A 15751-nucleotide genomic window follows, 5' to 3' on the forward strand; every position below is an offset into this window, starting at 1 on the left:
TATCCGCAAAAAGAAAAGGAGGACTTGTGGCACCTTAGAGACTAACATATTTATTTGAGCATAAGCTTTCGGGAGCTACAGCTCACTTCATCGGATGCATTCAGTGGAAAATACAGTGAGGAGATTTATATACACAGAGAACATGAAACAATGGGCGTTACCATACACACTGTAATGAGAGTGATCAGGTAAGGTGAGCTATTACCAGCAGGAGACAGGGGTGGGGGGACCCTTTGTAGTGATAATCAGGGTGGGCCATTTCCAGCAGTTGACAAGAACGTCTGAGGAACAGCGGGGGGAGGGAGGGAAATAAACATGGGGAAATAGTTTTACTTTGTGTAATGACCCATCCACTCCCAGTCTTTATTCAAGCCTAAATTGTATCCAGTTTGCAAATTAATTCCAGTTCAGCAGTCTCTTGTTGGAGTCTGTTTTTGAAGCTTTTTTGTTGAAGAATGGCCACTTTTAGGTCTGTAATCGAGTGACCAAAGAGATTGAAGTGTTCTCCGACTGGTTTTTGCCCAGTATATTGTTCTATTTAATGGTCGTAGCCTATACCCACTTCTGGTTTTAAACCTTTAATGAAGAAATGTTTAAAAAAAACCAGCACTGAGCCAGCTTTGCTTGAGCCAGGCAAGGTGAGCTATCAAACCAATGAGAACAAGCATTTTTTTTTTTTTTTGGGGGGGGGGGGGAGGGTGACTAACTAAAGGGGTAACAATTAGTGATTAAAATCAACAGTTGATCCATCGTGGTCCACCGACTGTCTGTGTGTCTCATAGAGACAGATTTTCAAAAGAGCTTTTGCTGCCTGTTCGGCACCTAACTGGACGGGAGCAGCTGGATGCTGTACTGTTCTGAAAATCCAGACCATGGCCTTCATGGCCCGGTTGGGGCTTACACTTGATTTTTGCTTGTTATAAGCAGGACAGGAACTGCCAAAGCCATGAAACTGGCAACAGTAATGCCTTTCTAAGTCCCTATTCTGGAACTCTTTTAAGTACATGAGTAGTCCTGCTGAATACAAGAATAGGGGGAGCTGTCTCGTAGATATCCAACACTGTAACAAAACAACGTACTATGCAAGGTTTGATTTTTGTGACAAATATGTGGCAAACTCCTAATTGTCATGGAACCACATAGCATGTCTACTTGGAATTTCTGTGCAACAGTAGGCATCAAAATCAAATCCCCCTGTTTTAAAAGCACAAATTCCTAGCACGGGAGCTAAGGGAGACTCTCAATCAGCTGCTAAGAGTGTTGGACATATGACTGAGAATGGAGCAGTTCAGAGTCCCACCAACAGTGGGCAGTGGTGACATATACGCACTGATCCGTTCATTCCAGTGCTACTACCGTGGCCACTGCAGGATCAGGACCCTTCAAGGCTGGAGACCGGGCCACTGACTATCTCTTTTTATTAAACTAATGAAATAAGATCTCTCCGCTGTATAGTCAGCATTTCCACCCTTTACAAATCAAGAGTGGGTGGGGTCCTTTGCAGCAGACCATAAGTCTCCTGGATCAGCAACAGGAACAAGTCCGTTTTTAAGGGACCTGCTAGCAGGTAGAATCCTACCACCTGGAATCCACCACAGTTGCAGGGAAACTCAGTTCTGCATTAAAACTAGGTTTAGTATTTATTATTATTTTGATGATGGCTGTGCTTAAGGGGTTATGGAAAGCAGGGCCCCAAGGTGCTAGGTGTTGGACAAATAGAGTAATAGACAGTCACTGCTCTGAAATGCTGACATGACAGACAAAGCTGTGGAAAAGGGCTGTAACACATTAGCAGAATGACAGGTGGTAGTGGTGTTTAGATGAAGAGAGAGAAGGGGAATAGCACAAAGGAAGGGGGTATGCTGGGCAGCATGCTCAGGGCAGGTGGAGTGAAGCTGAAGTGAGGGTTGGACTGAGGGAGGGGGCTGGAGCAAACAGCTAATCAGCACATGGGAGAGAACTCTCCGGAATCAAAACTGTAGAAAGCAGCCTGGTCACATCAGCAGAATCCTTGCTGCTGATCCTGCTTCTAGGTTTGCTCCTGCCATGTTGACAGTTGCAGGTCTCTGGGGGTAGGATTAGCTCCTTCCTGCAATTTTTCTTCCCCACAGAGGGCTTGGTGTGTTGGAGGGGTACTACAATGGCCTAAGTACCTCTAGAAGGTGGGAGTCACCCCTGCATAGCTTTGTGTTGGGGAGCACCTGGCATGGAGCGTTAGCCCTGGCTGAGCTCTGTCTTTCCCTATTACTCCCTCCATGCTGCAGGACCCACTGAGGCTGCTTCTGTGTCTGCTCTGGCTGACTTGGGAGTTGCTCTGGGCCCTGGAGTTGGTTTGTTCTGGACTCTTTCTTCCCCAAGCCCACATGGCTTGAGGGATGGGGGAGCCCCGTTTGGGTCTCAAAACCGGAAACTCCTCCATGGTTTAAATTGGAGATCAATGCTGATGCCTTGTTAAACAGTGACTACAACATTCCACTGGCTGTTTTTATGTTTAAGCAATAATGATTAATCGAGGTGCTGGATCTTTCCTGGGAATTAATCACTGCTCTCAAAAGGGGATCCAGGAGTATCAAACAGAAATGAGATCAGCCCTAAACTGACAATTACCAGGGCTTTGAACATTGGTAAGAACTGTCACGTTCAACAAAACTAACACAGACTGACAATGGGCTACTCTGTGCCCAGAGGTCTGGAATAAAGCCACTAGGGATGCAGAGGTTGGGAACAGAAAGCAATGAGTTGGGAGCTAGATATTTTCTGGATACACTTATATCATTTCAGGAAGGATCCAAGGTCTAAGGAATCATTACATCATCCCATCTCTGATAACTGATGCATAGATAGGTGGTGGTTCTTCAATTGCTAACAAGTGTCTGTCTACTGGCCCTTGGGAAACCCTACCCGGAAAAAAAAAAAAAGCCAATCCCCAAGACTATCCCTTCAACACACACAGATCTGTACAATAACACCTAATGCTGCTCTACCTCCTTCCAGCTGAGCAACACAAAGTGCTTCTCAAACCCCCATTAACCTTCTCAACATGCCTGTGAAGAAAGAAAATTATCTCTATTTTACTGATGAGAAATAGAGATGAGTGAGACTCCTCCAAGGTCACAGAGAAAGCGAGCAGCAGAACCAGGAAGAGAACCCATCCGTTCCCACCCCCTATTCCAATCGATCCTACGCATTTCCCAGATCAGGCAGTAGAAACCAGGAGTTCTGATTCCCACTCCCTGCTGCTCTGACTGCTAGATACCAGTCCCCTTTGGTGCATGAGAACCCAGGACACTATCTCCTGCTCTGTGCCTGAGAGTACTAGGGCCAGAGGTGTTTCAGGCCCATTTGGAACGGGTCATGCATATAACTCTGAATCACAAGTGAGCTGGCATGACTGGTGGGAGCCCCCCGGTTTGGTGATTGGTTATGAGTCTCCCAGACTACAGTCATGTTGCACTGTAACATGGTGCTGACCAGCGAGATATGGGGGTTGTGGGGGAAGAAATATGACACCCCACAAAGACACAGAGGGCTGGAGGGTGTGGGTCATTCATGACTCCTCCAGCTGGCAGGGGACACCAGGGAACTGTCATCCCTCTAGTCTGCAGGAGGCCCTAGGGATGTCAGCCCTCCAGTCTGCAGGGGACACTGGGGAACTGTCACCCCCCAGCCTGCAGGGGAGCTGGGGAACTGTCAGCCCTCCAGTCTGCAGGGGACACTGGGGAACTGTCAGCCCTCCAGTCTGCAGGTGGCGCTGGAGGTGTACTGGGGAGACGACTGGTTCCCCGCCAGGTCGCAAGAGACGCTCTCTCTTTATTTCTCTATGATTCCTCCCCCGTGAGGTGACTGCGAGCTGTAAAGCACAGCGCGGGTGGCGTGCGAAGGGCGCGGTTGACGGCAGCGAGTGTCGTAAAAGCCCCGAAAGGACGACGGCGGAGGGCGCGGCGGCGGGTCGCAGGTGAAGCTTCTGGGTTGCAATGGGGGGTGGGTCTGTTCCGGGGTGTCGGGCCCGGCCTCTGGTTCCGGGGAGCCCCTTCCTTGCTCGCCGGGTTGTGGGGGGCTGGGCCACTGAGCTGGGCGGTCAGACGCCGGCTCTCCCTCCACACCCCCCGCGCAGCCCCCGGGGTGGGTGTCTGTGGGGCTGTAGGCCCGCCCCACGCTCCCGCCCCGCCCTGCGTTCCTGCCGCCGGGGGTGTATGTGGAGGGGGGAGTTGCCCCAACCCCCACCTGTGCTTCGTCCCGCCCCCCGGGGGGTGTGTGGGAGGGGTTGCCCCAGCTCCTGGCCCCGCCCCCGGGGGGATGCCCCAGCTCCTGGCCCCGCCCCCCGGGAGTGTGTGGGCGGGGGTGTCCCAAACAATTTTCTTAGTCCCCTCCTTCACCCTCACCCATTGTGGAGAGATGTTGGTTCTTTTTCAGGCAAGGCAACCTGTGAAACTAGAGTTGGTTGTAGCTTTCCGGTTGTTACTATTACTAATAATTAGCAGTAGTTGCCTGTATTCGCTAGTGGTATTTCTTGCTGCCTTTTGCAGCACTCAGCAACTCCTGATCCTGTTGTTCAGAGATGAAGAAATCTTTTGAAGGATAACTGGAAGTTTATCCATATATTGAGTTTCATTTTAATTAAATCTATGGTGCATCTGTTCTGTTTGTTAAATGACTTATTTCCCATAATGTTATGTCTATAAGGGTATCTCTGGTACAGTAAGTACACAAGACACAACCGGGAACAAGGTTTTTCAGGTTTTGTTTCCATGCTTCTGAAACATACCCACTTTTTGTTGACAGGTTTGGAAATGTGATGTCTTGATATTTCAATCACATCTCAGCTGGGTGCAGAACTCATACAGCTGATACGTGTTTATGATTTCCTTCTTTTTGAGTGCTTCCATTACAGTCTTAAGGTCTGAGAAGCTAAGCTTCTCATATTGCTCAATGGGCTTTAGGTTCATCATTACACTGTCTGAAGAGAAATCAAACTAGTTATCAATATACAAAAACAGAGGGTCATAAAACTTAATGAAGTATTGCTTTATGTTCACTTTTTGTTCTGGTTGTGTTTTTCCATCAGTTTGGTGTGGAATCTTAAAAAAATCTTAAAATGGTACGTCTCTGTGTACACATCAGTAATGCAGAGCTTTGATTCTTCTAACTTCCTCACAAGATTGTCGATACAAGCCACACTCGGGGGTAGGGGGAGAACACCTGTAAATTTCCACAATGCAGGTATACACGCCATCTTCAGTGAAAACTTTATTTAAAGTTACTGGGCAAGCGTCAGCTAGTGACTTGAAGCAGGCTTTAATTGCAGGCCAGTTTCTCAAAAGGTGGTCAGCTGCTGGGTTAAGGGATAGCCATCTTCTACTCACATGTCTCAAGTACTTCTTTCCATTCAATTTCAGTAAACTCAGAAAAAACCTTCTCTGCACGGTGCAGGCACAAAAAAGTGGTTGTAAATCTTCTAACACAATCCTTTCTACAATAACTGACAGTGGACCACTAGCATGTTTGCAGGTATCATGGGTTGTGTATGCAAGGCAGTTTGCCTTCAGAGTGCAGTCATTTTCAGCACATAACTGATGCACCTATGAACTATGGCAAACACAACTTGGTGTATTATCAGCAAAGTATGCAGTAATACAATTAACGTTAAGCTGGTGTTTCTCCAGGCAGTTCTTTATAGCATGATGAATGCCACTTGCAGATTCATCATTATCTTCATAAAAATCAAGCAAGTTGCATTGAACACCATTTGATGTGATAAAGTATCCCAAGCACATTAGAAACATCTTTCTTTTCCTTTTATTTGAGGCATCAGTTGCTACAGAAAAATACAGGGGGTGTTGTGTTGGCACTGGTAATAAATCCAGTAAACAATTCCTCACTGACTTTGGGGCCAAAACATTGGTCACCAATAGCTCTGCCTTGATTCTTTCACAAGACTTTTAACAATATTTCAATCGTGAAACATTTCACTAGCAAGCTTATTGCCACCGTGCATGCTGTTGTAACTAAGGCTGTGTTTAACTATATGGTAGATGGTTGTAAAAGTTATTAACAGTACAATTTAGAATTTATATAGTATAGTCTGTTCCCTTAATAGCCAATAGTGTAAATAGACATAGAATGCACACTTGAGGCCAAATACAGCAATCATTATTGGGTTAAATTCCCTGTGACTTCAGTGGAAACTTAGCCTGAGAAGAAAAAGTGAGTAAGAACACAGGGCTTATCTTACTGTACAGTGTGGCTTTGGTCTGTATCACAATTGTTAAAGATCAGGCAAACCTAAGAACATGCAGAGAAATGCAAACAGAGGAAGGTACCAACATCCTACATGTCGCATATAAAAAAGGTGTTGAAAATTCATGGAGATCTATTGCAAAAATGCAATCATAAAGTATGTTTAACTCACATCCAACGCTTTTGAGTGCAATTGCCCTTTGGCCTGCCTACACTAGGTGGGAGATCAGAGACAAGGAGCATGAAGAGATTTACAAGGGCTTGTGAATAATAACCTCCAAGATCATACAATCAAAAGGTTTATATATATAAAAAATATCTGAGTACATGCATATGTGTGTGTGTGTATGTATATATATAAAAAAGCAGGTCCGTGTATAACTTTAACTGAGTCTGGTGTGAAATACTATTTTATCAATGCATATTATTATGAATGAACCTTGTGTACAACAGGAGCCATCCATAGAAATGCCATTGAGTGGACATTTTTGTAGTTTTAAAAAATGATTCCAGAACATTTTTCTCTCTGTTCATATGTTAAAGAGGTTAGCTTATACTATCTCTCCCTGTCTTCCCGCAAAAAATAGATAATATATGTTGGATGAATGTTTAACTCTTGCTTCTGTTTTTGTGAAAACAAAACTTAAATGAATCACTTGGGAAAAGTATTAAATTGTGCACTGAAAAGCATTGATTTCATATGCTTCTGTTTTACTGAGCTAAATCTCTAGACTAGTCTTATAACCACCATACTTTATCTCCCTCCTCACTGCCTGCTCAGCCATGCCATTTTGGAATCTGCAAGATCAGCTGGGAATCAATGCGGACAAATGGATGCTGCATCAAAGCTCAGAGCAGCCCTACAAACGGGCAGCTCTGTGCCATGCCTTTGAGAAGGAGTGGATTGAGTGTGCCAGTGGCATTGGGCAGATTCGTGCACGCAAGGAATGCGGACCAGAATATGAAGACTTCCAAGAATGTATTAATAGGCACAAAACGGTAAGAAGATATGAGCTAGATATGGGCGGGGGAGGGAATGAGGTCGAGGGAATGTATATTACACACAGTGTGAACACTGGGATAAATAATAAGGGCTATGCAAAATTTTCAGTCCAGTACAAAAAGCAATAACCATACACCTGTCACTAACCCCTAGGGCCCAACTTCTACCTCCAGATAAACGTCTGAGATTCCTAGTGACTTCAGCGGGAGCCTGAGAGCAGAATTCGGCCGTAGAAATGCATGGTTAGCATGCAGTGAGAAATTTAGTATTCTGTAGAGACAGCAGGGCAGAATATCATCAGTGGATTAGTCCTATGTCTGACTCTCAAAACTTTTTTTTTTCTTGGAGATTTTGTTCCTAGTCAGTGACTGGTTATTGTTGGGATGAGTACATTGTAAAGTCTGAGCAAATAACCTTGTAGTTAAATTCAGACATGGAACTCTTCAAACTTTGACAGTGTTTGTGTTTGTTTATAAACCAGATCACTCAAAAAATGCTCTCTTCAGTTTGGTCAGCTCAGCAGGAAACCCAGTATGTCAGGTGACATTCCTGCCTTGGCTAACCGAGCTACAGAGCTTGTGGAGCATTGCAGCATGCTGTCTACTTTCCAAGAACTTGAGCTGTGATTCACCCAGCTTCCTGCTCCCCAATGCAATAATCCATGATTCAATAAGGAAAACATGGATTTGGGATCTTTGATGGGTAGACCTGTCCTCTTAAAAGGATGCCAAGGACTCTAGTAATTAGGGATATCGGATAGGCCATTCTGAGTTATATTTCCCAGTTTGTCGTACTGTTTCCCTGTTTCCTGACTCCAAGGTCTCTAATCCTACTGTAGTCACAATGTGCTTGTACCCTGGAGTTGTTATAAACAAAAACGTTGCCCACTAAGCTGATACAAACATCAGTTAGTAACAGGTAACTGAGCATATGTTATAAAAAATAGTTTCCCTAGGAGGATATTTAGTGGTTATATAGCACTGTACATTTTCAAAATGGTTTACGAACGTGAGCCATTACAACGCTGAAGCTGCTTAGATAAGGTTAATTCTGTCATGTCTTATGGCAAAACAGTGACAGATACGTTTACAAGGGCAGCTTATGTGTAACTGGGCCATCACTGACAAGTTATTGGGGACACAGGGCAGAAAGGGACTTCAAGAGAAGTAGTAAGGTGGAAGGAAGTTTAGTGTTATTGCTTATTCAGAGCATTGTAAGCAAATAACAAAAGAGGTTAAAGGCTGTGGGGTGAACTCTCAACCCTGAATTTACCCTGTGGTTTCTTTGAAAGTTGTATCTTAACTCAAATCCTATGATTCTTAGTAATAAATGTTTATCATATGGTAGCTGAAAGACCCAGTCGGGACTGGAGCCCCATTTTTGCTAGGTGCTGTACAAACATAGAAAAGACAATCCTTGTCCTGAAGGGTTACGGTGTAAAGGCAAGACTTTCTCTAGTGGTTGCAAGTGTGTGCATGGTGCCTTGTACTTAGGGACATTAGTGACTCCCTTCATGGAGAAGTCTGTTTGGATGCAGTTTTCATTGCAACACAAAATATACTGGGTTACTCAAATATCCCCCATACTGTGGCCCACTTTATTTACTTGTTTGTAATTTTTTTATTGGTTTTTCTTTTTTTATAATAAAAAACCCCTCAGTGCTCCTAAAAAGCTATATGCAGCTCTTCATCCATAATAACAAGTGTGTGTGTGGCTGATGGGGGGGAAATAACATTGATAAGGAAACAAATTCTAGTTTAAAGTTTTCCTAGGAGTGGTTACAAATGACAGTGGAAAGATTTTTAAAATTCTGATGGTGTCTATTAAAAGACAGGTAGTAAAATATAACAGTCTGTAATCCATGAAATGTTCATGCATGTGTGTGGTGCTGCAGCCGCTGTTGGGACGACTATATTTAGTTGTTCACGTTTTTCATTCCATCCAGTGGAGCAATGCACACGTTGTTATATAGATTCTCATTGCAATTATACCCTGTTGGGAGGGGATGTGGTAATACTGTTTTTACTTTAAAACTAGAATGTCCTAGTGCATTTGTGCCAGGGTCCTGACCTGCGAGGCTTTGAAGTAAGCTTCACTATTCCCGCTGCTTCTCTAGTGGCCTCTTTTCCTGTTACAAAATCATAGAATCATAGAATATCAGGGTTAGAAGGGACCTCAGGAGATCATCTAGTCCAACCCCCTGCTCAAAGCAGGACCAATCTTTAGTCCTTAACTCATTTGTCTTTGGCAGATAATGCGTCTGAAGACAATTGTGGCGCAGAAGAAGAAGCTGATAAAGGAAGGGAAATACACACCACCTGAGCACCACAGTGGCAAACCGGAGGCCAGGCCTTGATCTGCTGCTGGTAACACTGAGTCCCTCTGACAGCAGAACTAACCATGCATCACCCTCTGTGCACATGTTGTGGGAATGAAACTCTTCTGTTAAAGTTAGCCCAGTTATGCTCTGTGTGCAGCTGTTCTGCTGGCTGTCTCTCTCCTGCAGGCCAGCCATACAGAGTATATATGTTCTGAATAAAGGACCTGTCACCTTTTAGATTAAGTGATGCCAGTGTCTGTAACTGATCAGTTCAGAAATTAAATATCTCCTTTGGAAGCCTCCTCTTGGCTCTGTCTTGTTTTTCCCGAGGCGTGGCATATGGGTTAGTGCCCTAAGTTTGAGAGGGATCCTAGTGGAACTAGAGCAGCTCACAAATGCATTGTAAAATCTCCTGTGCTGACATTTGGGGCCTGATCTGCAAAGACACTGGCTGCCCACAACTCCAGTTGAAGTCCATGGGAGCTGGGAGCGCTCAGCATCCCTGAAAATCAGCCTGTAGTTACCTGCCTTCCCTTCATTACTTCTGTGTCCTGTAAAAGCCCCTGCCACATATCTTAGTAGAGCATAAACTAGGCTGTCTGGTCACACAGAAAGAACAATGTGCAGATTCCCCGTTCTGTGATTCCAGGGGATCATTACTCATCACCAACATTCTTCCCTTTGGAAATATCTTCACAGCTCTGTACCATGTTCATAGTTCTACCATAAAGCTTCAGTGCCCAATCATAAACTCAGTCCAATCATAAGTCAAATTTAGATCCAAACTTCCTTAAAGTTCAGCAGTTTGGATCCTGAATTCTGGGGCAGGTCCGTATCTCTGCTTTCTCCATGTGCTGTTAATTGGACCCAGCGAGAGGAGCACGAGTATAAATTTGGAGTCAGAAGGAATCTGAAAGATTGACTGGCTCATTGTCTTGTTTCTTGTTTTGTGTCCTCAGCTGGAACGCGGAGCCAAACTACAGCATTTAGAACAGCTTCCATAAGTCAGGACCTTCTGTTAGGGCATGTGTGTGTGCATCTAGTGCAGTTCAGCATGTTCAAAATTTACAACGGGAATGACGGTCCATTTACAGCCCGCTCAGTTTCTTCATGTGCTATGGGATCGGTATATACAATGGACATATCAGGGACCTTGAACATTTAAACTGGGTAACAGAACTTCATGGTAAAATATAACATTTGCATTAAGATGCAGAAAGTGTTTGGTCACTGTAGAGAGACAACATGGGTGAAGTAATATATTTTATCACTGTAGATTTCCTCCTGGCCTACCACCTGCAATGAGTTGATTTTTGCTCGGTAGCAATAAACGTTTGCTTTTAAACCTTGTGTGTCAGTATGGTCAACCTGAAGACGAGCTCTCTGGCCCTTGAAATCTAGTCCCTTTCACCAGCAGAAGTTGGTCCGTAAAAGATATTACCTCACACACCTCGTCTCTCACATATCCTGGGACCAATACAGCTGTTAAGTCCAATCAATTGTGAGATTTCACTTCGTGTTCCGGGCTCTCCAAATGGATGACTGGCAACAGTCCAGGCTGGCTCTGGCTGTCTGTGGCAATTCCACTTTCTACTACCTTCTACGTTTCTATGCACAGTGACAGCTCCCATTCAACACTTAGGAACTGAGGCATGGTACTCTGGTTTCTTATCTTTTCTTTACAAATGTGAAAGCTTTATTTTTGTTCTTCATTTGCCTGAACACCTAGCTGGTTTTGGAAAATGGTTAAAGCAAATGTGTACCCGAGAGCATAGAGGGGAAATGTCTATGCTTTAATCTTGGGCTTTTAATACCCAGGGATTGGGATTTTAATGTTTCATCTTTGATACATGGAGTCTATGAATTTCTTGATCCTCTCAGAAACCCACAACTAAGTTGATGCATGATATAAACACTATAAATTACTGCTGACAGACCAAAACGTTGTTTAGAAGGTGATAAAAGCTTCTCATTATTTTTGATTGAGGATTTATTGTTCTTTAATTCTCTCTCTGCTGATCTCTGCATTTGTCCATTGTTCAGCAGGATATTAAGCCTTATGCATTAGCATTGAGATACGAACAGGCTCCTTAGTCTCAAAGAAGCTGATGAAAGATGGGTGAGAAAAAAAGGGACTCATTTATCTGTTGCTTGCAGAAATGTCTTTTAAGGGGAAAAGAACTCCCAAGTTCACAGAGTAAATTGATTTATGCTCAATTGGTATGTTCTTATGTTTGCTGGACCATCAACCTTCTAAACTACAAGTCTTGTTAAAGGAGCTGGCATTAAATGCTTGGGAGGAGACCCAGCAAAAGAACTAGATAAAGATATGAGGAAGCATCTACTCAGCCAGCTGTGTGGTCTGTAAATAGCTCTGTTAGGGGAGAGGCCCAGTCCTGCTCTCCCTCCAATATGAAATTGATCAATTAATAAAGCTTCCTACCGCACACTGCGAAGTCAGCAAGAAAATGCAGCTTGCCTGGATGTGTAAATCTCCCCGCTGCCTACAGAGAAAAGCAAACAGCTAATTATCACTGTCTTCAAACACCTGCACCTGTCCTGGGGCTGGGTGGGTAGTGTTGCTGGAGGAACAGTTACTGGGTAAAGTACAAGTTGTCTCATAATTGGAACAGGGCAGATCAGTGAATTAGTCGGGGATACAAAGCCTTTCCTCTCAAACTCCTGGCTCATGAGGCAGATGGTAGAAAGTTGTTGCACTGAAGTCTATTGGGGGGTTGGTGAGAAATGAGTTGGGGGTCTCAGACCAGGTCCTACTGGACAAATGCCGTCATCCCAAAAACTCAGGCTCCCCAGCCCAATCAGCCCTTGGCCTCTCTGCTTAGACTAAGAACCCTTGAGGTGACACACATGACCAAAGCCAGCCCTGCCTTAAGCAGGTGCAACTGGGGCCCTGTGCATCCCTGATTCATGTAGAGAGGAGAGATTAGGCCCTTTCTGTAAGACCTCCCTGTTCTAGGATAGCGCAGATAGATTTTATAGACAGAGTAACTGACTCACAGCAATGTTAAGTTACTTGCATGTGGTCAAACTGGGCTGGGAATAGACCCCAGCAGTCCTAGCCCCTGTACCCTAAGGACTAGACCACACTGTTTTACTTATCAGGTCCAGCTTTGGGCTGGGTCTAATAAATCAGCAAGGAGGGATTTTTCATCCCAAATCTTGACATAAGCAATATTCTCCGTTTGTGAACCTTGATTAAAAACTTTGTTTGTCAGAGTGAAAGTGTAACAAGTATCAACCCTGCAGCATGTGACTTGTAGGTGAGTAACCAGGGTGCTGGGGGGCGTGAGGATCTTACTGGTTTCCTGATGGGAATTCTTCTCCCCCTGCTGCCTCCAAAACACACCTTTCCATTTAATTTCCTCCTGGAGGAGTTTGTGGGTTTTCCCTCCCCCTACAGGCCCCAGATGGATTGGTTTCTATAACCCCTCTGGATTTCTGCAGCTAACTGTTTGATCTGATTCATTTCTGCCATTAACCACATGGTGTGGGATGGAGACATGCTTTTCCCTGGCAGTTTGTAAGGCAAATGGAGTGGGAACCATTAGGAGGATGGAATGCAAATAGAGACCCAAACCCACAAAATTTGGATCATGAGCTGGATCCGGCTTTCAAACAGCCCAAAACCCAAGGGTGGCTGCATGTGGAATTTGGAGTCAGACCTGAAGGTACCTATGAGGCTGAAGCACTTATTTTTGCTCAGCACCACATCCCTCACGTTCACATAGTGACGAATGTGCCTCCCCTTACTGTGAACTGTGTCTGAAAATAATGTTTTGAATTAAATCTGGCCTGTCTCAGCTTTTTTGTTGTCGGTGACCCGATTGCTGGGAGGAATGATGTAATTCTGATTCTGTCCTGACCCGATTCTGATATGATTTACGCTAGCATAAAAGAGGAGTAAATCCACGGAACTCAGTGGAGTTGTACTGGCATAAGATCCAAATCAGGCTCTGAGTATGGAAGCTCGGGGTAAGAGACAGGAAAGCTTTACCCAGCCAGATTGCATTATATTCTGATAATCCAGAGAAGAACTTTCCTGTGTGATGTTTTCAAATATGAAACCTGTTTAGTGAGGTTTTATGTAAAGGCAGTGAAACTTACATAATAGTGCTGACATTCAAGTACTGGGCCTCAGATACAGAGGAGAGGGGAAATATTTCATATGGAAATCAAGGAAAGCAGATCAAGGAAACAGACATCACAAGAGCTACAAGAAAAAATAAAAATAAATGCTTTAAAATAGAAGCTTCCCAGGGTGTTTCTGTGTTCTTTGTAAGCTCCTTGGGCAGAGACTGTCTCTCTTACGGTGCTGAGCATACTGTGTTCATTTAACAAATAAGAAGAACCACAAAACTAAAGCACAGTGCTACAAACCAAAAAGCACCCCCCAGCTGGTGTAATATTTGCATTGGATGGGGTAGTTACAATGTCCTGGAGGTCTGGTGATGATGTGTCATGGGTAGTGATGCATGTCACACATTCTGGGTGTTCAATATGGGTCATGGCACACCGGTTGCTGAATATTTAGCAGTACTGAGAAGCTATAAATAGGGGTATAGAGAGAGAAAAATAGGGGACTGCTTTTAACCTCATTTAAATGCATTGGAGTGGGAAAGCTTTTTGGAGAAACAGAGTGGGGCAGTGATAGTTCTTTTGCTATAAAGCCCCCCCCCCTCAAGACAGGCACAGCTGGCCTATTGTTATATCTATTGTGGCAACATCTAGGAACCCCAATCAAGGATCGGGGCCTTCATTGTGATAGGTGCTGTACAAACAAGTAAAAGAGTCCTTGAGCTTACCACCTCAACCTCCACCACGTGTCTGGAAATCAGCATGCAAGAAAGAGAAATCCCATCGTGTGGAGAAATCCTCCACGACTTGCATGTGAAATATTCCATTTGTCTGACAAACTGGCACCAAAAAGAGATAATGGGCAGGGGGCGGCGCTCCAAACAATAGCTTTGCAGTGAGCCACTGGATGTGAGCCACTGGTGTTCTGTCTAGCCCTGCTCAAAAGACAGGGACAGGGGAGTTGTCTGACAGTCCCCGTAAAGATAACCCTTTTGTATCTCATTTTGGGACCATCACATCCTCCTCATTGGTAATGATTTTTATGTAATGAGGCCTCCTCCATAAATGTGAGCCATGCTTTGCAAACACAAAGACAAGGTCCTTGTCCAGAGGTGCTTAATGTTGGACACAGACAGAGACACCATATAGGACAATAATTCCAACACAAGAAGATACAGAGAAACGGTTGGTGAGGAGGCTGGTATCGGAGGCTTTGGGAAAGGAGCGGGTTTCAAGCACAGGTTTGAGGGAGGCCCACTTGATGACTGTTCTGATGGCATCTTCATCCCAGCTCTCGTTCAATCAGTTGCATGACGAGTCCCTACAAAACCATGCTTATAATAGCAACTGCAACTGACTCATAAATAGAGTGGTGGTAGTGAAACAAGCACGTGCAACTGTGATAATTGCTACTTTGCTAAATAAACATCCTGACAGACTCTGAAAGAGAAGCGATGTGTCTAAAAGGAGCAAAAAGTGGCAAAGAAAAAAGCGCAAGGACCTTTCAGTGTCAGAAGTGGCAATCAAGGTTAGTCCAGGTGTCGAAGGAAATATTTAAATATATCTAAATACTCCTGTCTCCCAAGTGGCTCTTTAGATCATTCCACAATCAAATTGCTCCGTCAACAACTGTTAATGCAGCAGAAAGCTAGTGGTAGTGATAGCAAGAACCAAGAAGGACTGAACCATTCATGTCGGTTACAGCTGTATTAGAAATTTCAGTTCATGAGCAAAATAAATGAAACCCCGGGGAAAAATCCCGGTTCAGAGAAAGATAAAAATACACCCAGGCAATTCCTGGAAAGATGGAGAAAGTATCTTTATCTCCTGATGGGTGAGTTGCAGCATTGTGGAAGTTTGATTTGAAACACAAATACTAGGAGTGAAGATCAGCCCGTTTCCTTAAATGACAGGAAAACGTTGGCCCTGAAACTCCCTGGTTGAACACCAACGGGCAAACAGGACGTTTAGAGTTCCCCAACTTTTTGTGCAAGTCACAAGAAAAATCCTAAAAAGGAGGATGTTTTCAGTGTATATTTTATATGAACTTACTCTCCCGTTTTTGCTTCATTGGGATTTTATTGGCTTGAACCTAA

At 44.3% G+C, this 15751-nt stretch overlaps 1 protein-coding gene across 2 annotated transcripts; it reads left to right on the forward strand.

Moving 5' to 3' along the window:
* The first annotated feature begins 3800 nt into the window (after positions 1-3800).
* Positions 3801-9862, forward strand: NDUFS5 (NADH:ubiquinone oxidoreductase subunit S5). 2 transcript variants are annotated; one of them, XM_007067587.3, is made up of 3 exons: positions 3801-3955; positions 7019-7236; positions 9492-9862. In XM_007067587.3, exons 2-3 carry the CDS (start codon positions 7021-7023, stop codon positions 9594-9596), a joined length of 321 nt encoding a protein of 106 aa, XP_007067649.2. In that variant the 5' UTR covers positions 3801-3955; positions 7019-7020; the 3' UTR covers positions 9597-9862. The 2 variants fall into 2 exon arrangements, with proteins under 2 accessions (XP_007067649.2, XP_043388117.1); XM_043532182.1 differs by lacking the exon at positions 3801-3955 and adding an exon at positions 4797-6535.
* Positions 9863-15751: the final 5889 nt, after the last annotated feature.

Source organism: Chelonia mydas, chromosome 19 (genome assembly GCF_015237465.2).
Source record: "Chelonia mydas isolate rCheMyd1 chromosome 19, rCheMyd1.pri.v2, whole genome shotgun sequence".
Classification (NCBI taxonomy): domain Eukaryota; kingdom Metazoa; phylum Chordata; order Testudines; family Cheloniidae; genus Chelonia; species Chelonia mydas.